The sequence below is a fragment of the Varanus komodoensis genome, unplaced genomic scaffold (genome assembly GCF_004798865.1).
Source record: "Varanus komodoensis strain SLA01 unplaced genomic scaffold, ASM479886v1 scaffold26, whole genome shotgun sequence".
NCBI lineage: Eukaryota > Metazoa > Chordata > Lepidosauria > Squamata > Varanidae > Varanus > Varanus komodoensis.
In genome coordinates, this window is record NW_025335684.1 from 544,459 (window position 1) to 569,098 (window position 24,640).

At 67.8% G+C, this 24,640-nt stretch overlaps 2 protein-coding genes across 3 annotated transcripts; both read right to left on the reverse strand.

The window, feature by feature from the left end:
- Nucleotides 1-545: 545 nt before the first annotated feature.
- CLCN7 (chloride voltage-gated channel 7) lies at nt 546-17,618 on the reverse strand. 2 transcript variants are annotated; one of them, XM_044433696.1, is made up of 25 exons: nt 17,474-17,618; nt 13,265-13,339; nt 12,706-12,777; nt 12,419-12,484; nt 11,909-12,041; nt 11,661-11,770; nt 11,468-11,548; nt 11,032-11,094; nt 10,553-10,636; nt 10,081-10,174; nt 9,474-9,538; nt 9,245-9,361; nt 8,783-8,837; nt 8,054-8,114; nt 7,237-7,375; nt 6,428-6,521; nt 5,542-5,711; nt 4,793-4,844; nt 4,476-4,603; nt 4,125-4,210; nt 3,628-3,760; nt 2,988-3,047; nt 2,556-2,732; nt 2,207-2,287; nt 546-1,812 (listed from the first exon to the last, which is right to left on the reverse strand). In XM_044433696.1, exons 1-25 carry the CDS (start codon nt 17,582-17,584, stop codon nt 1,726-1,728), a joined length of 2,394 nt encoding a protein of 797 aa, XP_044289631.1. In that variant the 5' UTR covers nt 17,585-17,618; the 3' UTR covers nt 546-1,725. The 2 variants fall into 2 exon arrangements, with proteins under 2 accessions (XP_044289631.1, XP_044289630.1); XM_044433695.1 differs by having other exon boundaries at nt 12,706-12,780.
- A 2,517-nt stretch (nt 17,619-20,135) lies between these two features.
- Nucleotides 20,136-24,143, reverse strand: PTX4 (pentraxin 4). The gene is made up of 3 exons (XM_044433642.1): nt 24,006-24,143; nt 21,172-21,964; nt 20,136-20,776 (listed from the first exon to the last, which is right to left on the reverse strand). The coding sequence occupies exons 1-3, from the start codon at nt 24,141-24,143 to the stop codon at nt 20,136-20,138; spliced, it is 1,572 nt and encodes a 523-aa protein (XP_044289577.1).
- Between the last annotated feature and the right edge of the window lie 497 nt (nt 24,144-24,640).

Genomic DNA, 24,640 nt, shown 5'->3' on the forward strand with positions numbered 1-24,640 from the left:
CCAGCCCCAGAGATGCCCGAGAGGGGGCAGCCCCCTGCCCCAAGCCCTCCTTTGCAAGGCCCCAAGTCCTTGCCCCATCCTCACTGGGGGCCCACAGCTCCCCCTCCCGGCCTTTGTGCTGTTTGCCCCCAGGCCCCCCAGTGCCCCAGGGCCTTTCCCCCAGAACCTCCTCAAAGCCCGGGGCCGTTGCGATGAGGCAGGGGACGCCTCCCGGGGTTTCTCCCCAGCCTGATTCACATGGGGGGGGCACCGCCTGGGAGGCAGGATCCAGCCATCGCGTTGCCAGGAAGCTCAGGAGCCCAGAGGGGAAAGGCACAAAACGGCGCCACCCTGTCAGATGCATGCAGCACACCTCCGACTGGCTTCAACTGGCCATCGGTGCAGCCTTTTTCTTTTCGGGCTCTCCCTCCCCACAAGTACTGTGCCCCTACCCCAGGACCCACATCTGAGGGCCCTCGCCAAAGCAGGAGCCGCCGGGAGCGGTTCGGGCTTGGCAGCGGAAGCGTCGCAGGACGGAAGGAAGGAGGCCCGACACCGGCGGCGAGCAGAGTACAAACAGCGTGTTCCTTTTATTCCGGCCCCAGAAGCACCTTGGGGCAGCGGCGCCTGTCCCAGCAAAGCGTGGGGGGCAGCGGGGCAGCGGCAGGAGGGGCCCTATGCCCAGGCCCGGGCGGGGCGGGGCCAGCAAATGCGGCCTGCCGGCAACCCATCTGCCTGCCTGCCTGCCTGCCTGCCTGCCTGCCTGCGAGCTGCTCCTCCGGCCCGGGCTGGGAGGACAGGAGAAGGCCCACGTGCCCTGTGGGGCAGGTGGGGCACAGGCAGGGCCTCTTCATCCGGCCCACCGCTGAGCAGGCAGCTTTAGCCACGGCTGCCCTGCAGACCCACAGAGAGAGAAGCCCGTCCAGAGCGGGACCTCTGGGAAGTGGCGCAGGGAAGGGGAGAGGAGCCGCCACGGCTGGTGCCTCAGCCCCGGCCCCTGGGGCAAGGCGAAAGGGCAGCTGCGGGGAGGCAGGGCACGGAGAGGGGCGTCCATGTGGGGTGCCTGCAGGCCAGGAGGCGGAAGCTCTCCAAGTGGGGGCCCCAGGCAGGGCAAGGGCGGCCTGGACAGCCCCCCGGAGCAGAACGGGGGCCAGCGTCCTCCAGCGAGCTTCCGGACAAGCGGCGACGCGAGGACTCCTGTGCGGGGCTCTCTAGGCCAGCGGGGCCCAAGAGGGGGCCCCCAGTCTCCACGGGGCACTCGGGGCAGACACGCGTTCCCCTCGCCGGACGCTTCTGCCGTGCCCGAGGGTGAGTGCCCGAAGGAAGGCGGGTGGGGGGCAGCTGGGGCGGCCTTCACCCCAGACGTGCGGGGGAAGCACGGCCCGGTGGCCGCTGCACCACAAGGCCAGCTCGGTCCAGGGCTGCGGAGGAGACGCGGAAGGCACGGTCGGTGAGAGCTGGGCCTGCTCAGTGCTGGGGGGTGGCGGGCCCCTGCACGGGCCCCCAGCGCGGGTGTGTGGCAGCTGCTGCTGGCCGCTTCGGGATGCTTCTCCTAAGCCCGCTGGCAGCCCCAAAGCAGTTCCATGTGGCCGAGAGCAGGTGGCGGGTCGCGGAGGGAGCCCAAGCCCAGACGCCACGAGAAGAGAGGCCGTTCCGGGCGCGCGCGGGGCTCGGGGGCCTCTCCTCCTCGGCCTCCTGGGGCGGCCGCCCCTGACGCACACCGAGGTCTGCCGAGCCCGGGCGAAGTCACGTCTGCGCCAGGGGCACCTCTTCGATGCCCTCCTTCCCCAGTCGATACCGGGCGAGGTCCTTCCGCGTGACAAGCCCCACCACCTGCAAGAGCCGGGAGCCCCGTCACGGGAGGCGCACGCAGGCCCGGGGGGGGGGGGGGGGCGGGGCAGGGGCGGCGGAGCCCCCGGGGGGGGGGGGGGCAGGGCGAGCGCGGCCAAGCTGCGCCCGGGCACACGGCGTGCCAGGCCTTGCCCGGGGAGCCTGAGCCGAGCCGCCGGCGTGCTGAGCACCCTCTGCAACAGGAGGCCCCCGGTCGATGGCGGCCGTCCGTCAGGGGAGCAAATCGGGACCCCCACGCGGGACCCCTGGACGCCCAGCCAGCCCTCCCACGTGCAAGGCGGGGTCGCTGCCCAACGCGAGCCTCGCCAGCGGCTGCTGGCCCCAGAAGCAGCGAGGGCATGGCCCCGGGTGGGGCCACGGGCTCTCAGGCACCCACCTGGTTGTGCTTGTCCACGACCACCAGGTGGCGCAAGCCCAGTGCCCGGAAGAGCTTGAAGACCCTCGGCAGGGATGCCTCCTGCAACCGAAGCATGAGCCCCGTCAGTGGGGAGGGACCGAGACCCCCGAGCCCAGAAGGCCCCCCCAGCAGCAAGGCCGCCGAAGAAGCCCCCCACATGCCCGCTCCCTGCCTCCCTCGGGGCCAGCCCGGCTCCGCCCTGGCCTGGGTGGGGGGCCCCCGGTCCAAGCACCGGGGGCGCGAGCCCAGGCGACCCAGCTGGGGCCAGCCGGGCCCCGACCTGCCGCGCCTGCGGCCCCGGGGAGCCAGCCTACCCCCCGCGCCCCACCTGCGGCACCGTGTAGGGCGAGGGGTTCATGAACTCGGTCAGGTCCATCATGCAGTCGCGCTCGTCCTGCGAGACGTGGATGGACTGGATCGGGGGGAAGCGCGGGTAGGCGTCCCGGAAGTCCTTCAGCTTCAGCCGGTGCTGCACCAGCGACAGGTTGGCCCGCTCCACAAACACCTGGGGGGCGGGGGGGCGAGCGGGGCATCACGCGGGGGCCACCGCCCGGCAAGCGCGGCGAGCAGCGGGTGGCCACCGGTCCCCCCCTCCTCCCGACCCCATGGACTTCCCAAAGGCCGGGGATCCCCCCATCTCCGCAGCCCCCCCGGCCCCCTCCCGCCGCCTCAGTGGCTCAGCCTCAGCAGGGTGGGCATGTTCCTGCGGTGGCCAAGGGGCGCCCCCCCCCCAACCAGAGGGGAGGTGCCGGGAACTCACCTTGTGCTTCACCAGCACAATCAGCTGTGAGAGCAGGAGCAGGCCACGCGGGCCTACCACCTGCAGCGAGAGGGGGCTGTTGAAGGGGCGGGGCCTGGAGATGGGGGGGGGGGGGGTGGGGGGGGGGGCGGGCTTCACGGGGACCTCCTCCCCTGTCTGTCCGTGTGCCCCCTGCGCATGTGCAGAGGAAGAGGCGAGGAAGAGCCTGGGAGAGGAAGGCGGCTGGCAGCGCTGCCCATGACTGCCCAGGGGGCGGCCCCGGCCACGGCCGCGCTCTCTGGGCTGGGACGGGCGGGGGGCTGCGCTCCGGCTGTGTTCTAGCTGGCCAGCCCCATGGGCCAGTGCTGTGCCCTGCCCGCTTCCTCAGGGCGCGGCTGCGTTACTCTCGGACGGGGCGGCCACACTGCCGAGCTCCAGAGGCCTGTGAAAGGGCCACGGGTCCCGGACAGCCGCACACCCAGCGGGGATGAAGGGTCTGCCCCACGGCCGCGCGAGAGCCGGCGAAGGAACCTGCAGCAACGCGCTCTCCGCCTTGGCCTCAGTCCGGCCGGAGGCCTGAACGGGGGTCCCCGGAGACACAGCGGAGGCCTGCCAAGTGAGGCCCCCCGCCGGCACCTGGCTCCCCGCCAGCGTCACCCACCTGGCCGTCGCCCGGGACGCTCTCCACCACGGGGAAGCCGTTGTGGTTGGAGGACGGATCGCTGAGGATGTCCACGACGGTCCCCACCTTCTCAACCCTCCGCAGGCAGGTGACCGGAGTGCTCATCACTTCCCTGTGGGGGAGGGAACGTGCACCTGGGCCCCCGCAGGATCCCTGTCCCCTGCCTACACGAGCCCCCACCCTGCCGGGGGTCCCGAGACGCAGACCCACGCCGAGGCACCCCCTCCCGGGACCTCGCCCAGGATCCCCGCTCCTTCCCCAGCAGGGCTCCCCCGGCTGCAGCCCTGCCGCCCGAGCTTCCTGGGGGCTTTCGCACTGCTCTTTGCCGGTGGGCTGCCGGGCGGGCGGCTGCCTCCAGAGCCACCCCGTGGCTGACCGCCAGCGGGTCCCCGGCTCGCCGGCCCCACAGCGGCCTCCAGCAGCCAGACCCCCGCGGAGGGGCCTGGAAGCGCCGGGCCGCCCGGTGGCCTGCCTACCTGGCCGTGAAGGAGTGCGAGGAGACGGGGGCTTCCCAGTGCAGGAAGGGCACGTTCTGCAGCTGGATGTGCATGTCGTAGAGACCCTGCGGGAGCGGAGCGGACGGGTGAGGCGGCCCGGGCAGCAGGGGAGCGCGGGGCCCCCGGGCCGGGGGGCGGACTCACTGCAGGAGCAGCGCTGAGCGCCGGGGGGCGGCAGCCCAGCCCCTCCCGCGAGCCCCCAGCGACTGGCACCGCCCGGGCTGGATCCGGCGAGGGAGGCCCAGAGCGGGCTGCGGGGCGGTTCTGGGCCAGCAGCCGGGCCCCCCCCAGCCGCCCGGGCCGGCACCCGTGCCGCACGCGGCTGCGCACCTCCACGAAGAAGTCCCCCACGATCTTCGCTGTCATGAGCACCAGCATGATGGGGAACCCGTAGGTGACGTTGCCGGTGGCCTCCATCATGATCACGGTCAGGCTGAGGGTCATCCTCACGATCCCCCCTGGAGGAACGGCCTGCGTCAGTCCCGGCCGGTGGCACAGGCGGGCCCCAGCGCCCCCCCTCATTTCAGGCAGGAGCTCTCCCAGAGCCCCTCAAGGTCCGGAGACCCAGAGGACCGCCCCTGCCGGAACCAGAACCAGCTCAGCTCCCACAGGGTGCCAGCCCTCCCCCCCCGCCGGCTGCCACTCACCCAGCTGGGCCGCGGCTCCCATCAGGGCATACTTCCCCGGGTCAGCCCAGATCTGGAAGGCCGGGAGGCAAGAGGGGGCGGTCAGACCGCCTTCAGGGCCACGGGGGCGCTGGGAAGGCACTCTGCTCCAGCCCCTCCCGAGGAAGGGTCTCCTGCGACAGGGTTGCGGCGCCCCAGGCCTAGGGGCATCCTGCCCTCTGGCCTCCCCCGCCAGCCAGCCCCTCTTCGCGGCCAGTTCCTGCTTCCCCACTGCAGGGCCGCTTCTCCCCGTTCTGGAAGGGTGGGACTCGGCAGGGGTCTGGCAGAGCTCTGGGGGTCGCAGGTACCGCATCCGCCCCTGCTCCGTCCTCAGCCCGGGCCACTGTGGAGCGACTCTCCCCAGGGCTTCTCTGAGGTGAAGGCGGCCCTTCACACGCCCCGAACCTCGGGAACAGAGCAGGGCCGCTCGTCCCGCGGGGGCTGGAGAGCACCGAGGGCCGCGGGGCAGAGACACGTCCGCCCGAGGGCCCCTGGGGGAGAGGGCGGGCTCCGGCTGCCTCCAAAGGCCTCCCTCCTTTCCCAGGGGGCTCGGGGGGCGCGTGCCCAGCCGCAGGCACCGCCCTCCTCCACCCGCCCCACCCGCCACCCTCCCTCGCCAGCCCCCCGTGAGGTCCCCCAGGCGGTGACCCGGGGGGCTCTGTGGGCAGCGCGGGGGACCGGATCCAGACCCGGCCGCAGGGGAAGGGGCGGAAGCAGCAGGGGCGGCTCACCCAGCCGCTGGTCACGAAGGACAGGCAGATGCCGAAGAGGCGGCCCCAGGCGGCCCCGATCAGCAGCGAGGGGATGAAGACCCCCGCGGAAACGGTCAGCCCGTAGGTCCAGCACGCCAGGAAGAAGTACATCAGCGTGAACATGCCCAGCGTCATCGGGTCGTAGGTGCCTGGAAGGAGCCGGGGGAGACGGCCTCACGCCTCGTGCCGGGCTCCGTGGGGCTGCCTGGACCAGGGGCCGCGGCCGCACGCCGCGCCCCGCAGGCCCCTCCTGGTGGGGGGGGGAGCCGAGGAGCGGCCGAGAACGGCACGGGCGGCCGTCCGCCTGGCAGCTGGCGGAAGGGGGCGCCTCCCCCGCCGGGCCCCCCAGAGCCCGTCCTCGAGGAGGGGGCCACACATGGGGCCGGGTGCTCAGACCGGCCTCCCTGCCTGGCCAGCCTGGAGGCACTCGGGGGGGGGGGCGAGGCCCTCCAGCCCCACAGGGGACGCTCCTCGGGGCACAAAACAAGTGACGGAGCGGTCTGGGGCTCCGGGAGAGCTGAGCGCACACATATCCGTGCCCGGCAAGCCTCAGGCGCAGGGCTGCTGGGTCCCACTGGATCCCGCTTCAGGGAAGCCGCCGGGGCCGCCTGACGGGGACGGAGCAGGCTGGACCGCCGGCCCCTTCGGCTCAGCGTTCACCCTGCCAGTCCCTGGACGGGGCCGGGCCCTTGGAGGAAGGAGGCAGGGGCAGCGCCTGGCTCTTGGAGACGCTGTGGGGAGGGACAGCGGGAGGGTCCGGGTGGCCCCAGAGGGCTGGATCTGGCCCCCCGTCTGGAACTGCGCGCCTCGTTTTAACGTGCCGGGGACGGGGCGCCTCCCCCCCTTCCAGCCACCGCCGACTGACCTGGAGGGTCGTGGAAGAGGCGGACGACGCTCTTCTCGGGCGTGTTGAAAAAGGCCGCGGCCATCGAGCTGTACTCCCCGTCGGGGCAAAAGAGCTGCGGGGGGAGCGGGCACCGTCATGGCGCTGCGGCTGCGCACGCGGGGAGGCCGGCACGGGAGAGCGGCCAGGCCACAGCCGTGGCCAAGGGGCCACGCTGGAAGGGGCCCCGGGACCCGCCAGCCCACGTCTCGGGGGGACCCCCGGGAGGAAACCCACCACCCTGCACAGGCACCTGCGTCCTGGCCCTGTGTGGAACGCCCCCGTTCCGTGATCCGGGCCCAAAGCCCCTCCGCTGCCCCGGCACACCCAGGGCCTGTGGACATCCACCCGCTCGGCCGGGGCCTTGGAATGCTGGGAGCTGCAGTCCAACCCCGCCAAGGGGCCCAGATGGGGGCGGGCAGCGCTGATCCCCCGGCGGGAGTCTCTTCCTCAGGCTGAGCAGCCCCCGCTCTTTCAACCTCCCGCACGGGCTCGGCCCCCAGGTCCTCGGCACAGTTGCCCTCCTGGGTGGCGTCCACATCGCCAACCCCCCGAAGCCACAGTGCCCGGCCCCGGCCACGCGGCCCACGCAAGCCGGCCGGCCGGCCGTCCTCTCACCCAGAGTGCCGCCCCGGTGCCAGCCTCGCCAACGGGCCCGGGGGTGAGCAGCTGGGAACCAAGGCTCAGGAGCAGCCCTGTGGCCTCTCGGAACCTCCCTCGAGCGTCTGTGCCCGGTGGCCCCCAAGAGGCCTGCCCGGGACCCCCCCACGGCACCCCCACAGGCTGCCTACCTGCAGCGGGTAAGCCATGCTGTTGCCCTGGAGCGGCTGGCAGTCTCCGGACGTGTAGATCATCACAAACCCGACGGTAGCCGTCACGGCCGCCACGAGCATGGCCTCGATCACCTGCAGGAACGGGCGGTGGATATACCTGGGGAATCAAGGAACACACAGGCACACCTGGCAGGTGAGTCGGGGCTGCGCAGAGCAGTCCTCAAACCCAGCCAAGAAAATTTTTCCTATGAATGGAGAGGTTGCGGGCCAGGAGACCACCGCCTGGCAACAACTCGTGGCCATCCGAGGACCTGCACGTGCCCCCTGTTCCGTGCCATCTGGAGAACCTGGTGGGAGCCGTTGTCGGTGCGGAGCAACGGGAAAGGGCGCGGGGATCCTCGCATTCTGTTCGACCCCTTCTGCCTGCGCTTGGCCGATCTCGAGACGTCTGCTGTTTCGCATTCTGTGTTGCCGGGCTTGGCTTTTTTAACAAGAATTTCATTCCGCCACACTGATTCCGCCCATCCGTGCTGGGGAGCATGCACCAAGCCCCCCGAAGCGAAATACCGGTCTGCAAGCCGGCCAGATCCACACGACTTGGAAAAGCTGGCCTGCTGCGGGCTGGAGCTGCAGAAATCCGGCTCATGTGAATCCGCTGGGACTTCTCGCACATCCCAGTGCGGGTGCCACGGCATCAGTCGCAGTGTCACGGAGACGGCCGGGCCCGCAGACCCCTGGCCTGCCACGCGGTGTGAGAAACTGCTTGCGCCACGGAGCATGCCTGATTTACCGGGAAGGACCACCCCACCCCAGTGTGGACGGGCCCGGGCCTCACCTGATGCGGAACATCGTCAGCCAGTAGTTCAAGGCGTTGAACAGCGCTCCGAGGAGCCCACCTGCCAGCGGAGGGGGAAGCACCCATCAGGGGGGCCAAGCGGATGTCAGGCACCCGCCCCCACCCAGCCACGCGCCTGGCCAGGGCGCCTGCCGGAAAGCCGTGGGAAGGCTGCGGACTCAGTCGGACGTGAGCCGGGGAGGGAGGCGAAGTGGAAGGGCGCCCGGGGGGTGGCAGATGCTCTAACTGCCCCCCCTGCACACAAAGGAGCTGCCCCAGGGCCAAAATGAAAGGGAGAAAAACCTTAAAGCAGCCCCCCATGAGCTGGTGCCTCCCAGCTGTTGGACTGCGCCTCCCATAGTCCCCAGGGATGACGGAAAAGCCCTCAGCACATCTGGCGGGTTCCCGGTCGGGGAGGAAACCCCGACCCGTCATACACCCGTTCCCACGTGGCTCTTGCTTGCTTGAGCTTGAGAGGACTGCATTCCTGTCTGGAAAGGCTGCGGAGGTCGCACACGGACCTGAATGCCGATCGGCCGCTGGCTCGTGTGACGGGCTTTTCCACGCTGAGGAGGGCGACGGGGCTTGGGAAGAAGCTGGCCAGCAGGTGGGAAGCCAAAGGGCCCCCCACCCCGTTTCAAAGCTCCCCAAGTCTCCCAGCCCTCAGCAAAGCAGTGGGTCCCTCGGACGCCTCTGCCCGGTCGTTCTGGTGCCGAACGGGGCACTTACCCACCACTCCGATGAAGATGAAGATCGGGATCTCTTGAATGGTGTATCCCATTTTCTGGAAGGAAGGAAAGCAAGCTCTGCGGTGCTGCACTGCAGCGCCGCCTGGCCCCACCAGCGCTGTGCCACGGCCTGCCTCACCACTTAACCCATCTGCCACAGCACTGGCCCAGTGGCAGCTCCGGCTGGTTCCAAGCCCCGTCGTGCCACTGAAAGAGCGGCTGAGCCTGGCGCTGTGCACCACGCCACGTCTTCCGGCAAGGCCCTCGCGTGGCCAAGCGCCCCGCAGGAAGGCTCGCTCGGAAGCCGGTGCCGTTCGCCAAAGACCCCTCAGTGCCGTCGGAAAGCGGGAGGGAGCAGCGCTGCGACCGCCTTTGGGCGAAGGGCGCCGCGAGCCAGCAAAGGCGAAGGGCAGGACCAACACGGGGGGCGGGGGAGGCGCTGCCACAGCGAGGGCGGCCGTACCGTGGAATCAAAGCGGCCGAAGTTGATGAGGCCGGGGCTGGAGAGGTCCCAGGGGTTGCCCTTGTAGATGCTCAGGATGGAGTTGAGGGTGAAGGTGGAGATCATGGAGGCGAAGAACTGCGGGGGGAAAGCAGCCGCGGGGGCGCAGTTGGCCGGTGTGCCCACAGCCCGCCCGCCCCCCCCCGGTGCTCCGCGGCCCCCCGCCTGCCAGGGAGGGGGCGGCACTCACGATCCTCCAGGTCAAGAACTGGTTCCAGAAGGAAGCGCCTTCCTCCAGGCTGAAAAGGACACCACCTGCCGGCGCGAGAGGGAGGGAGCCCAGGTGAGCCGCCGGCCCGGGTCCCGCCCAGCAGCCCGGGCTCGGCCCGCTTGCAAGGCAGCCCCGGGCCTGCAGGCCCCAGCCGTGGCTTCTTCCGGGGCAACGCCTGTCCCGAGGGCCCCCCTCAACGCACCCCCAGGCAGACGCTGCGGGCCAGCCCCTTCCTTGCAAACCATGGGGAGAGCCCGCTCCGGCGGAGCCCTTTCATCTGCGCAGGGCGGGAAGGGGCCGGACTGCCTGTCCAGCTACCGGAGCGCCACACTGACCAGCGGGGCGGCCCCGGGACATCTCCCGGCCATGCCAGCAGGGGCCCTTCTGGGTGCAGCCGGGTGCTCTGGACACACGCCCCCGGAAGACCCTTCTGAAGCAGGCTGGATTCCCCCCAGAGCCGAGCCCGGCTGCTCGAGAGCGCAGGGCCGCAGAGAGCCCACCCGCCCGCCCCCGTGGCGGAGCCGTGTGGGGAGAGACGCCGCAGCGAGCCCTCCGTCACGAGAGGCCAGGCGCTGAGGCACCTTACCGACAGGGGCCCCAAAGGCAGCCGAGACCCCAGCGGCCGCGCCAGCGGAGACAAAATCCCTCTTCTCCGTGTCTCTCCGGAAGTACTCGAAGATCTGAAAGCAACAAAGCACGGAGCCCGTCAGCACCCCAAGCAGCAGCCGCCGCCTGCGAGCGGACAAAGCTGTCGGGACGAGGCGCAGCGAGCGGCCTCCCTCGCTCCGTCTCTGCCCCACACACGCCTGGGGCCTCCCCTGCTGCTCGCTGGGGCCCGCGCGGCGCGGCCCGGCCCTTTTCCGCCACGTGCCGCCTCCAGGAAATCCACGCGGAGCCCCAGGATTGGCAGAGGCCCAGGGTGACCACGAGGGGCAGGGAGCATCCTAGGCAAGCCGTCGGCTCACAGCCCAGCCGGCAGCGGGGCTCCGGCGCCCCCGAAAGCCCGACACAGCCGCCTGGTCGAGCCCGGCCTGCCCAGCCACCAGCCAGCCACCGACCTTGAAGTCCCTCTTTAGAGAAGTCGAGCGCCCCTGGGAGATCCCGGCGGCGATGACGGCCCCGGAGTGAATCATGGGCCCTTCCTGAAATGAGAGAAAGGGTCTGACGCCGCAGCCGCTTCCCCAGGATGGTGACATGCGGGCTGAGCCACCCGCACGTCGCGCCACGGGCTCCGCTGCAGAGACGGCAGCGTGGCTTCCCCACAGCCTTTCTCTGGCTTGCCACGAGGCGTGGCAGGGCCCGCTGAGCCACCAAGCGCTGGACTGCTAGCCCGATCCCGCTTGCCTACGAGCCCACCACCCCCAGCGCTCCCTCCCCGGGCCTCGCTCCCTCCCGCAGCCACCGCAGCCCCTCTGGCAGCTCCCGGCCTGCGCCCGGAGAGGCCAAGGGCGCTGCTGACGGAGGGGGCTGCTGGAACCGGGCCCCGCGCCTGCTCCAGCAGGGCCGCGGCCGACTTCCTCGGGGCCGCTCCCGTTACCTTTCCGACTGCCAGGCCTCCGGCCACCGAGAGAATCACGCCACACACTTTGACCACCAGCGTCTGCGAGGGAAGAAGGCCGGCTCTGGTCCCTTGCAGCCTCGCCGCTCCCCCCTCCGCCCCCCCGGGCAGGCACAGGAGGGGAGCGTCCGCAGGACACCCCCAGGCCGAGCAACGGGCACACGCGCCGACTGCTGGCATGTGGCGCCGGAGGCCGATCGGCTCCTGCCCGCAACGCCGGTCCCCTCGGCAGAAGCCGCGCAGGTGGCTGGGTGCCCACAAGCGGCTATGGGGCGCCGGCCCTGGCTCGGGCGGCCCCCTCCCGCAGGTGCTCCACCTCTGCTGGCCCCCCACCCGGCCACGCACGCGCCCCCTTCACGCACAGGGGGGTCCGTAGGTCCCCTCCGGGCACGGGGCCCGTCCCCTCCCCCCGTACCTTTAACCGAACCACGTGCGGGATCTTGACGCCGTTGAGGTAACACTTGATCTGGGGGATTCCGCTGCCAGCGGCCACCGGCTGCGGGGGCACAGAAGAGGGCTGCCAGGGCCGTCGGAGGCCTCCCCCCCCTGAGCGAGCGCCCCCGCCACTGCCCCGGCCGTCCGGGCAGCGCGTCCGGGGGCGGCCTCACCTCGACGCACGCGACGATGACGGCGCCCAGCAGGACGAAGCTCGCGTTCAGGGTGGCCCAGAGCAGCAGGGAGGAGGAAAGCCCCCCCGTCTCCGTGAACCTGTCGATATCTGGGCAGCGGTCAGGAGAAACACGCTCCGAGCGACGCGGCCTTCCGGGGCTCGTTCCCAGGCGGACGCCAAAGCATGAGCCCGCCTCCAGCCCCGTCCCCGCGCCCCCCGCGCCCCCCGGCCCAGCTGCAAGGATACTGCCCTTCACCACTTTGTACTTCAGCCCGGCCAGGTTCTCCACCACGATGTCGATGAAGCAGGCCACGAGGCCGGTGAGGATGCCGATCATGGCGCAGATGACCCAGCGCCGGATCTCCACCGTCCGGAAGGCCTGGCAGCAGAGGGCCGCGCTCAGCGCCCACGCAGCAGCACCGGGCGCCCGGGTGGGGCTCCAGCACCCCCGCCGAGGGGGCCTTTTGCGGGGCGGCTGGCGAGCCCTGCCCCCCGAGGCCACTGCCCAAGGGCCGCTGCGAGGATCCGACCGGGAAGTGGGGAGGCACCCGGTCCTCCTCGGAGGGGGAGTGGGGAGGGGGCGTGAGTGCCACCCGCCCGCAGGATGGAGGCGGCTCAGGGGCTGCCTGGGCAGCAGCCCTTTCCCTGCATCTGCCTGGCAGGGGGCTTCTGTGCCCGCCGAGGAAGCCGGGCCCCCGACAGGCCATGCGAGGCCAGCCGCACGCTTTGGGGGGGAGCACGAGCGGGGGGACTCACGGTGTGGTGGATGCTCCTCTCCTCCTCCAGGAAGAGCTGGTTCTCGCAGTTGTCGTAGTCCAGGCTCTGCAGGCAGCAAGGGAGGGGAGCCACTCGCTGGGGCACGTGCTCGGGGGTGCCCCATGCACCCCGTCCCGGCTGGGGAGAAGCAGGCGTGGCCCCGATGCGCCTCCCCGGGGCACGTCACCCCAGGGGGCCCCGAGGGCTCTGGCGCCGCTTTGCCGGGGTTCTCGGCCTGCAGCGGGGGCCCCGCTCCGCCCCGGGACAGCGAGCCGCACGGCACTCACCTCGTACTTGAGCGAGAGCAGCTTCTCCGTGTGCGGGATCTCGTTGGGAAGGGGCTGGGCCACGTCCGGCTCCTGCTGGGGGGCCACAGCGTTATTCCAGCCACGCCACAAGCCACGACTCCGGCCGAACGCGGGGCGCAGCCCTCAAGCGGGGGGCAAGCCCGTCCTCCCACGTCCCAGTCCAGGCTCCAGTCCCGCCCAGGCGCCACCCCTTTGCTCAGCACCCCCCGGCCACGCACCACGCAGTCATCGCCCAGCCCCTGAAAGGTTAAACCGCCACTGCTGCGAAGGCCGGCCCTCCGCTTCTGCGACCCGGAGCGGCACTGGCCCGGTCTGCTCTGCGTCTGGGCCCTGCCCCTTGGCTTTGCCCTGCCCCATTCAGCCACCCGCCACTGGGACGTGGCCCCCGGAGCATCTCCGACGTGGAAGTCCACCCCCGGGCGCCCCACCTCCGCCAGGATGGCTCCCCCAGGCCAGGCGGGCACCACCTGCCTGGCCCCCGAGCCCCACGGCTGCCACAGAGGCTACCGCGACCCCCCCGCCCCCCCCCCGCACTTACGAGCTCGCGCTCATCCTCAAGGTCCACATTGCTCAGGTGCCCGAGCCGAGAGGAGGATGCGGACGGGGTGAGCTGGGGAGGCAAGAGGGGCGCGTCGGAGTGGCCGGCCGAGCCGCGTCCTCCCCAGGCAGCTGGCCAGAGGCGAGGCCCCTGCCAGAGCGGAGCAGGGCAGGAGCCGGGTGGCTGGCCGGGCCAAGGCCGAGCCGCACATCAGGAACCCGGCCCAGGCCACGTCGCCACCCAGGCTCCCCAGATGTTTGATCCGACCCTCAGCCCACCCCTCCTCATCTGCCATGGGGGGGGGGTGGAAAACAGGAGGGGCCTACACTGCAGGGGTGTTGCCAAGCTTACCCCTAGTTCATTCACACAAATCACCTGAATGGTTGAAAGCCCTGCACAGACACAACAGACTCTCTGCGAGTGGCGGGCTGGGGGGCAACCGGGCCGTCCCCCAAACGCCACCGCTCTGGACAGCTGCCACCCCTGGGCACCTGGCACAGGCCCGACTGAGTCACGGGGCAGCCGCCCAAGGAAGTCCCCCTGCGCCCTCCTCCGGAGAATCCCGGCATCCCAGAAGAAGGTCCCTTTTACCAGTGGCCAAACCTCTTACTGGTTAAACACACTCAGAGTCTTTTCGGCGGGCCTGCATGTATGTCGGCAGGTCATGGGTGATTTTGGGACGCACCCGCCGATCAGCCCGAGAACCCCTGCCTGCCTGCCTGCCTGCCTGCCTGCCTGCCTGCCAGCCAGCCAGGCGGAGACGCACCCTTCTGTGAGGCGGTGCATGGAGGAGAGGGCAACACAGGCGCGGAGAACAGCTTTTCCCACTGCTCGGGGGGCTCTGCCGGGCAGAAAGGCCTCCTATAGACAGAAACAAACCAACTGACAGCCCCCTCCACTTCCTGCCCGACCCAGCCTAGCATCTGGGCAGGCCAGGCCTCCCTCGGGTCACAGCGAAGCTCCAGAGCGAGACGCCCACAGAGTCGGAGCGCTTCCGTCCCAAGAGCTTTCTCACTTCCTCTTGCCGGCTCCAGGGCTCGCCCTCGTTGGGGGAAGCAGGCCGAGAGCGGCCTCCGCTGACCCAAAGTGCCCCGGGGAAGGCCTCGCCCCAGCACCCGGCCTCAAGGGCACGGTGCTCTCGGCGGACCGCGACGGGCCTCCATCGGACGGAGAATGCGCACAGGGTCCGCCCGGTGCCTTCGCCACGTCTAGTCCGCCCTGCCCAGGCCAGTGGGGTCCCCGGCAGGGACGGGGCTCCTGGCTCGGAAGACGCTGAATGCAGGATCTGCCACTGAGCCGCCCCCGTGAAACGGTCGCTCCAAGACACCCAAGGGCTGGCCCAGCACCCCGGCGCACCCCCGAGTGGGACATGCCACGGCTGGAGGCAGGACTGTACCGCCTCCCTCCACACGAGCTCGCCCTGCATGAGCGCTATCCTCCCGAGCTGCCCTCTGCACGCTCCCACCGGCAGCACCCGCAGCCCAGGCAAAGGCAGCCCCACATCACACGCCGTCCCTGCGCTGGCCCTGCGGGACCAGCTCTCTGGAAAGCGCTTTCATCCCAGCCTGTCAGTGCCGGCGTCTGCCTCATTCTGCTGATTTGTTTCGGTCTCCCACTTTGTTAACTGATATTTTGATGTTCTTTTCTTTAAAAAAAAAGGTGCATCGTTTTTACTTTCTCCGTAACATTGATTGCAAGGCACTCTGACTGCTGCAGAACGTGAGGGAGGCCCCACTGAAGCGCTTTTATATGAAACCAAGGCACAGAGCGAATGGTAACCGAGCAGGGGTTTCCGCAGAAGTCAGCTCTCTACGCAGGCAGGCTGGCTTGCTTCAGCGCAACCCGGGCGGCCACCTGCACACGCCCGAGCCACAAGTCCCAAGTCGCCCGAGGACGCACAGAGGGGCCGGGGCTCGTGCCGGGCGGAGAACCCTCGGGGGTGGGCTGACCACGGCGCCAGCCTGACGGCGAAGGGGCCACCGTGCCTCCCAGTCCGTCGTCGCCGGAGCCCCGGCGTGACCACCAAGAGCCCTGCCGCCGGAGTGGACGAGGGATGCACCATGTCCAGCGCCGGGTCCACACGTGGGGAAACCCACACGCTGGACGGGAGTTCTGCATCTTATGCGAACGGCTGCTTGCCATGGGGTCTTTCCCGCATTTCCTTTTTCAGCATAAAGCACATGTCTCCGTGGCATGTGACTTCCTAGAAGAAAATGAAGCGCCTGAGTCTGCGGGGCGGGAGGGCCTTTGGGCCAGCGAGAGATCACGGGCTTGCAGTTTGGACAAACATCTCAGCCACACAAAACCTGGGCAGCACGGATTAAAATGCTTTGAAACTAGAGCAAGATTGGAGACAATAAAAAGGCTGTTGCGTCTAAAGCTTCTGTGTTTATATATCAACATTCAGGAGATCCCGTGACTGCTCCGCTGGAACTCTGCATGGGCTGTAATACAGGCTGCTGGTTCACACATGCAAAAGCCCAGCTTCCTAGCTGTGAGGCTGCCAAAGGAAAGCATGAGGTTGCCAGCCACCCTGAAGAGAGGCTGCCAGCCAGAATATGCGATGCTGGGCTAGGAAGAGAAATTCTCCGATGCAGTGTAAGCCAGCTTCCAACTTCCCTAACTTCCTTTGGGCGATACAAGAAACAGAAGAACAGGTGACAGATTTGGGGCACGAGGACATGCGTGTTTAGACAGGAAAAATGCCCTGCTATTTCCACCATGCCCAGCCAGGCAATTTTTCTGCCTAGGCAAGCGCAGAATTGTGCCCGTATAAACAGACGGCCTTCCAGAGCGACCCGGGCATCTCGAGCAGACGAAGCGTCTTGACTGACCTGGAACAGCCTTCCCTGCGCTCGGGGGAACCAGAGTTCTGTTCCGACACTTCTAGCGGGCACCAGGCTTGGGGAAAGCTGGACGGGACCAAATGCTTTGGCCAGGAAGACACACCAGTTCGCTGGTGAACTGAGGCCCTCCGGGACCAAGACACGAGGGGGGGTCTCCAATTCAAAAGCTTTCCAGTGGAGCCACTAGACTGCTTTGGGGGCCCACACCATCTCCTCAAGCCTCCCCCCCACATTCCATCACCCAGATGGGCACACGTGCACGAGCGCACAGACAACCCGGAAGCAGGACCATCTCCCCAGAATCCTCTTTGCCTAGAAGCTAAGCAGGGTCAGGCCTGGCGCACGCCTGGATGGGAGACTCGAGTCCTGCGCCGAGGAGGGGGCCCCGTGGCCCTCGAGGCCTCTTCCACCAGTACGGTTCCATGATTCGCCCCGATTCATGGTGACACCCAGCTCCCTGTGAGAGACCCCCGAGTCTGGGCTGGGGGCAGCAACACCCGGCCAGCCGTGCTCCCGCTCGCCGGCCACGGCCGATGTAGTTCCAAATCGCTAATCGGGCGCCCACCCCTCAGGGGCCAGCTCACTTTCTTGCCCTGGAGGGCAGCGCAGAAGCAAAGCAACGCGTCCCACTCGATGCAAGGGCCTTCCCCTGCTGCCAGCTGCTGAGACCGCGCAGCCCACGGCCGGCCGACCCGCCAGGCAGCCCTGCGCCCACCCGGACTGCTTTGCCACGCAAGCGCTCGCCAGGGAGCCGAGGGGCCTGGCTGGCACTGAACTGGACAGAGAGGGGCCCCCTGGGGTGGATCAACCGCCCCCCCTCCAGCCGCCTGCCCTCTGCTGCCCCGTCCGCAGCTTGTGCCACTGCTAACCTGGGGCGTGTGACCAGCTAGGCCTCCCCGGGGCAAGCCACCAAACAGCAAGAACAGGCGACTAGTCCTGAAGGGGGAGGAGGTGCTGGAGTCCAAGCCTGCCCCGCAGTCCCATCTTCCGACCCCCACCTGCTGCCTGGGATGCTGCGTTCCCCCTGCGCTTGCGCTCTGCACATGCTCCGTTCACACATTCCACGGCTGAGCCACGGGGTGAGCAGCAGGCCTGAGCCCCGCCAAGGGCCGCCGGGGTTGGCGGGCGGCGGTCGCTGCCCTGCAGCCCATTCGCTCCCGCGGGGCGACGCGACGCGGGGCGGCCCTGGCGCTCCCGGCCCGCGCGGCGCCAGGCGCTCTCGAGGGCGGGCCCGGGGGTCTGCCTCCCGCAGCCCCGAGGAGGGCGGCGGGCCCAGGGCGAGGCCCCTCCGCCCCGGGAGCGCTCGGCGGGGAACGGGGCCACCCGCCCCGGTGCCCCGCGGCCTCGGCCGGCGCCCCCCTGCCGGGGGGGCGGCGGCGGCGCCCGTGCCGTTGAGCAGCGGCGTGCACTCCCCGCGGCCCTCGCCCTCGCCCTCGCGGCCGGACCACGACACCTTCTTGGACACGTTCGCCATCGCCGCCCGGCGGCTCGCGGCGACTGGAGGCCGGAGATGCGCTCGGCGGCGGCGGCGGTCACGTGGGCGGCGCCCGCTCGCCGCACGTGACCGCGCCCGCCCGCCTCCTCCCGCGGCATCGTGGGAGCTGTAGTCCTCCGGAGAGCCCCGCTTCTGGCGCCGCCCGCCCGCTTCCCCCGTGCGCGCTGCTCCGCGCGGGCCTCGCCTTGCGTGGACTCCCTGCTGCTGCTGCGCCTGCGCGGCTTGCCTGCTGCACGTGCCCCCTGAGCAACGGTCCCGCGCCGAAGCGCCGTCCCGCACTCGCAAGATGCGTGCACCGGAGGGGACCCGCGCAGGCCTCACGAAGCCCTCGCATCCCGCGCTGGGAGGGGAAAGCTGAGGCGGGGGCGGGCAGAGGGACCCGCCGTGGAGCAGCCTGGCCACGCTTGCCCACTTTCGTGGGCTGCTTTTTATCCTGCTTCGCTTCCCCCAGTTCTGCTCAGGCGTGCATTTACACGCCCGAATCGGCATTTGCAAATGTTCTGCAGATCCCTGAGCTCCTCCAGCCCGCCGGGTGGCTCACGCACACTTTCTGGAGACATGCCCCACCCAACCGAAGTATGGTGGCCATGCTTTCGTGTGGAGAGAGCAGTGGCTGAGGAGCCTCTGAGCGCACCTCCCGCCCCCGGTTAACAGCCGATTGTCAGTGCGGGGAACAATCTCCCCCCTGAGGCCGGGGAGAAGGGTTCCACGGGCAGCCCTTGACCCCGTGCACGCCGCTTCATTCCCTGAAGTCGACCTCTTCGTTCCTTCGCCGTTCTGGGGCTGCAGAAGGCGACAAAGGGAAGCAGCGAAATGCGGGAAGAGGCAGCCGTGACTCGAGGCCCTCGGCCTGCTGATTCATGGCCTGTCACTGAACTTCCCATCCTGACCAGCCTGTTCCCCAGGCACGTGGGCCGGCACAAGGCTGCTGCTGAGGGCAGGACGGCCTCCCTTTCCTCGCACCAGCTGCAAGGGCACCATGAGCGAGAGCGTGGAAAGCCACCCCGCGGGCCTGCCGCCCCCTCTGCTACCAGGTGGCGTGGACGCACGCCGGAGCCCCCTTGTCTGAAGGGCACCGGGTTGGGGAGGGAAGGCTGCAGTAGCTCCCTGGGCTGAGGGGGCAGCCAGGGGCTCGTGCTCCCATTTCTGGACTCGGGCCTCTCTGCCACACCCCTCCAGCCTTGGATGCTCCAGGCTCACTCTCCTCCCAGGACTGGGAAATGGGTCCCCTTCCTGATGGGGTGGGGCCGCCCCACGCCCCCCTGCCTGCTGGGAACACCCCCGTTTGCCCCTCTATGGCTCCAGCCTGAATCTGTGCTCTGTCTACGGATGGCGAGCCTTCTCCAGTCGGGGCAATCGCTGGACCAAATGGCACAGCCAAATCAAGGACCCCTCCCCTTGCCGCAGCCGTTCAGGGTGGCGGGAGCACCACGCAGGATCGGGGCTGAGGCTTGCCTGTGCCGGCGCAGCGGCCAGCCAGGGGCCACGCAGGGAAGGCCACGAGCGGGATGCAAGAGCGACCCCTTTGGCGTTAGCACCGCCGTGTCGTCTCCCGTGGGTCTTCTCCCCCTGCGAGGGTGTGCGGAATCCCACAGGGCCCCAACGACACGCCGGCAGCGGCGGAGAACCGGCAGGGCACCGTCGTTCTGAGCGGCTGGATTACTCGCTAGTTTTCAGCATGGCAAAGAAGCCTGATTGCGGTGCCAATGCGTATGGCCACAGATGGCCAGGCAGATCAGAGAGAGGGAACTAAAAACATTTCTTTTCAAAACCATGAGGACATTGAGGATACATTGAGTCACTCCAAGACGTATTTCTCTTTATCCAGTATAGCAAAGTCAAACAGGTTATGGAGTACATTTGGTTTAAGAAATATAAGATGGATAGAAAACATTCTAAGTAAGAGAGAAAAACTTTCTAAGAAAAAGAAGGCAAATGAAGAAAATTATAAGGAATTAATGTGCATATTTCTTCACAGATCGCCCTTGTAGTGCCCATGATTAAAAGCATGTGCTATGAGACCGGAGGCCTGCTCATAAATGTGCAGCTGATGCCGGGCAGGTGCTTGTGCTTGCCGCTGGGCGAAAATGTCCTCTGTGTGTGCTTCAGACCAGCGGGATCTGCCCGGTCTTCCACTGCATGGCTTCAGTCTGGTTATGTGAAGGTCCGCAGTCGGGGAAGGCCTGAGCCATGGAGAGCATGGAGAAGAACTTCCAGGAAGCAGACCGGAGGCATGGGGCAGCGAAGGAGGAGCAGGCAAGATCACCCGGGCAACGTCACGGCCCGAACGGTGCCCCTGACTGGCCTCGCAACAAGTCTGCACCAAACCCTCGGCCCACTTGATTCTTCCTGCTTTCAACTCTGACTTCTGGACGCTTCTGTTCGTGGAGCTGAGCTGCCTTGGGCACGACCGCAGCATCCTTCAAGGAGCTCTTCCCACCACGTCGTTTTCCAGGAGAAAAGCCTGCAGAACGAACTGGAGGTTACTTGGATTCTGGATCCTCCGGTGCAGAGATTCGGCGGGGGAGAATTACAGGCAGAGTTCGAGGCAGGTGCAGTTCACCTTCCGCACGGATCCGTGCAGGGCAGAGACATCGGCCAGGGTGAGGAGGGGCCCGCGGGGCAGCCCACTTCCGACAGCGAGGCCAGAGACCTCCCCAGGCGAGAGCGCGCGATCCCACATGGCAAAGCCAGCCAGGAACCCCACAAACGCTTCGGAGGGCTCGAAGCCGCCCCCCAGCACATCTTGCTCCTGGCCCAGGATGAGGGAGCCTCCGGGGGGGATCTCGTAGCCCCTCCGGAACCTGGAGCCCATGGAGACCAGCCGCCTGTCCACAAAGAACCAGTAGCGCCCCTGGATGGAGGACCAGATGGTACAGAGGTGATGCCACGTGCCATCGAGGACCCGGCCCACGGGCAGCTCCCGGAAAGCGGGGTCGCCGATGACGAAGTGGACGGCGCTCCGCGGAGCAACGTCCCTGCCGTGCAGGACCAGCTTGTTGTCGTTCTCTTCTGTGGCGTAAGACAGGATCGTGCCCAGGTAGCCGGCGGGGGTGCGCACCCAGCTACAGACGCTCAGTTCCAGCAGGCTGGTGCGGGGGCCCGGCTGGATGACCGCAAAGTTCTCTGTGGAAGCGTTTGGGAAAACCAGCATGGAGCCCACGTTGCAGACTGGCAGCGGGAAGAGGAAGAGAGAGGCCATCAGGAGGCGTGTGACGCAGGGCACAGTGGCACGGGGGGGGGGGGGAGGGATCCCCCCACTGCTCGCTCTGCTGCTCAGTGGGAGCCGTGCCAGCAGCTGGCACCCAGGCGGAAGCCTTCCCGGTGTGCCGGGCCTTCGATAGGCGGTCTCTGCCGGGATCCCTGGAGCCCCCAGCACATGAGCACCCCCCTCACACCAGAGGGAAGGCACTGCCATGCCACCAGACCCACGGCAGATTCCGGGTGAAAATCTAGGGGCCAGCCCTGCCCCGAGCCCCACTGCCTGCTGCCGGTCAGAATCAGATGCTTGTGGCAAACGCCTCACGGAGCCTCGGGGTCAGCCCGCAGCATCCCGTGGTACCTACCTGCCCCTGGCTGACGGAGGCCCTGCAGAGGCCCTTCCGGGACCCGGCCCTGGACTGAAGCGGGCTGACGGAGAGCCTGCGGGTCCAGCAGAGAGGCAGCGTCTGCTTCCAACTCCGGCAGGGGCAGTGCCCGAGCCGTGGGGACGGCACTCTGTTCCCCGTGATCCTGGGACAGGGCCATGAGGCGGCTGCCCTCCTGCTGCAGCCTCGCCTTTTGCCGGCGCTTGGCTTGGAGCTTTCTCAGGGTCGGACTCTGCCCGGCTGCCGCCTCTGGCCCCTTTCCCTGGGCAGCCTGACCCAGGAGGTGGGCTGTGGCCGGCCGGACGGGCGGAAGGGCCCCGCGGGGGCCAGAACTGCTCAGCTGCCGCTCCACATCGCCCAGCTTACTGCCCTGGCTCTTCAGGGCGTCCTGGACGCCCTCCAGGGCCTTCTGCAGGCTCTGCTGGGCGGCACGCACGGCCCGGCCGGCCTCCCGCTGGCTGGCGACGTCCCGGGCTAGGTCGGCCAGGAGCGCCTCCTGGCGCTGCGCCCCTGCCGTGCTCTCCTGCCAGGCCTCCTGCAGGGCCGTGAGCCGCGCCTCCTGCTCGCCGGTCTTGCGCCGCAGCTTCTTCAGCTGGGCTCTGAGGCGCCCAAGCTCCTGCCGCGTGGCCGCGTGGGTCTCGTTGGCCGCCGACTCCAGGGCCTCCTGCCTTCCGCGCAGGCGCTCGAGCTGGGCATCGGCATCCTGGGAGACGTTGTGATTCCCGGCAATCTCATGGAAGCGCAAGAGGGTGACCTCCTGGAAGCGGCGGAACTGGGAGAAGGCGGAAAGACAGGCCGGGTTGGGCTGGGAGCGCTCGCTGCGCGTGTGGGGGACGTGCTGGGGAAGGACGGCGCAGCCCCCCCCCCCGCCCGTGCACCAGCCTGGGACAAGGGCCTCGGCACAGCCTCCACCTCCGTGCGAGCACGCCCTGCTGCGCGCCAGACGTTTTGGACTACAGTTCCCAGAATTCTTGATCATTGGCCATGATGGCTGGGGCTGATGGAGCTGAGGCCCAACAGATGAGGAGGGCCGACGGCTGGAATCGGACGCCGCTCATGGCCCAACGATCCCTTCCCCTTCCCCACCCTTTCCGTATCCCACCTTTGGTGCCCAAAGGGTTTCCAGTGTGACTAAGACCACTAAGACCATAGAATGCAGGACTAGCATCCGGGCAACCGGCCCTGCTGGCTGGACATGATGGGAGCTGTAGTCATACACTTTTGCAGGACACAAGGTCAGAGGCCGCTGGGCTCCGGAGCCGAACTTAGCCCTGGGGTCCAAATCCCTGCTTTGCCACAGTGTTTTCTGCGTGGGCACCGCGCTCTCATGAGTCAGCCAACCTCACAGCGTTGTTGAGGGTGAAGGCGGGAAACACGCGTGCTCAGCTCAGCTCAGCTCCTTCGGGGCACGGGGAACTCAGAGGTGAACGGCGGATCCAACAGGTAGGGAGGCCCACTCCACGCATTCTTGTGTGGGGCGGCTCCTCCCTTGGAGCAAGCAAGGGAACAGCGGCACGGAATGGGGCGCCTCCTTGGAGCGGATGAGCAAAGCCCACTATATTTAGCAAGAGGAACCGTGACAACGAGCGCGGCGTATTTATAGCGTTAAGTGGAAAACATCCATCCATGCGGATAAGACTCAGGGATGCGCAGCTCATTCTTTTCCTTGTGACCGCAAGTGTTTGAATCCTCCCTTTATGACTACGGGTTTCTTTGGGGTGCTTTCCTCTCAAAGACTCTCTGAAGCCGTGGGGCTTCTCTGACGCATTTTTATCCTGCCCTTCAGCCAAAAGGCCCCAAGGAACCTTGATCAGCAAAACAAGACAGGCCTCACCTGCTGACTTACAGTCTAAGGGATGCTGCCAGGCCCAGAAGGGGACTGGGGAAGGGAGGGAAGATCAAGCCATTCTCAGTGAGGCTGCGGGAGTAGCCCTGCATCCTCCTCGTCTCCCGGTGCAGCTCCGCACGACAGGGAAAGAGCGGCGCCCGCGGAGCCCTTCCCTCACAACGTAACTTAACATGCACGGACACACATTTCAGGGAGCCCGTGAGGCGCGTTCCTGCTGGCAGAGAAGCTAACCCAGACCAAAATGGCTTCTGGCAGGCGAACAAGCCTGGAGTATCAGAACGGCAGAGGCTTCCAGTGGGGTCTGAGGCGAAACGAGGCCCTGCAAGAGACGCTGAGCACACCAGAGGGAGCTCAGCCGCGCTGGTTCCACAACGCAGCACAAGCGCCCCAGGCGTGGCTCTCGCGTGGAGGGGCCGCACCGGTGCGGCCACCGGCCCTCCCTGAGGACAGCAGCCCGTGCAGGTGGGCGAACGGGATGGAGCGAAGGCGGCGCTTCCTCCACACGCCCCAGGGCTTTATTTATCTGCGCCCAGTATAGCTGTTGCCAGGCAGGCAGCTCCAGCCCTTGGGTGCCCTGCCTCTCCATCCGCGAAGCCTGCCTTGCTCCGAGGTCCCTGGCAGGAGCCAGCAAACTCCGCTCTTCTCAGCTCCTGGTGGCCAAATAACAGGTCTGCTCGCCCAGAAAGAAACTGGTGCCCGAACCGGGTTGCCTCCAGACGAGGCCTTTGTCACCACCAGCCTGCCTCAGCCCTGGAATTTCATGCGGGTCCGACATGACCACCTTCCACTCGTGGCCCTCCAGTGTTTTCTCACACCTGCCTCCATCTTGTTACTTCTTACAGAAACCCAGTATTTTTTTGTTTGGTTCCTGACTCTCTTCTGGAATGAAGAAAAGGACCCACCACACACCAAAGTTCTGCCCCGGTTGCCCCCTCCGTTTGGCCCCCACCCTGGGCTGGCTCACCTGCTCCTCCAGCCGCCTGAACCTTTCAAAGAAGGGCTTCCTTTGCTCCCCTGTCCCAGGTTGCTGGAGCAGGATGCCCCGGAGACAGATTGTGGCAAGGATCAGGTAGATGGTCAACATTTGCTGGGTTCCCACCATCCTGAGAGCTGCACAGGCCTTCCAGGTCATGCTCCAGTCCTGTGGACTGGGGAGGTCTGGTCCAGCGTCTGGCTGAGAGGAGCCCCTCGTACCCTCTGGCCTTGCGGAGGGAGGGAGGGAAGGAAGGGCGGCTGCTGAGAATCCCCCCCTGCCTCCTAGACACTCAAGTTCCACCCTGCTGGCTAAAAGAGACCCGGGTTTGTTCTTAGAATAGATGAGATCCGCAGACTTCTCTGACATTCCTGAGCAGCCAAGTTTAGTTCAGACGCTGTCGCCACCCACGTAACAACAAGGCTGGGGGAAGGGAGGGCCTGGCTGGGCGTCGGGACTTTTTCAGCCGCCCCTGAAAATAGGAATCGCACAGCACTGCCTGGCCTGCCTAAAATCGATGGGACACTTTAGTCATAAATCAGATTCATTTATTCATTTATACATATCCTGCCTTTTTTGCTTTCAAGGAATTCAGGGCAGTGTACATAATTCTCCTACTCCTCTAT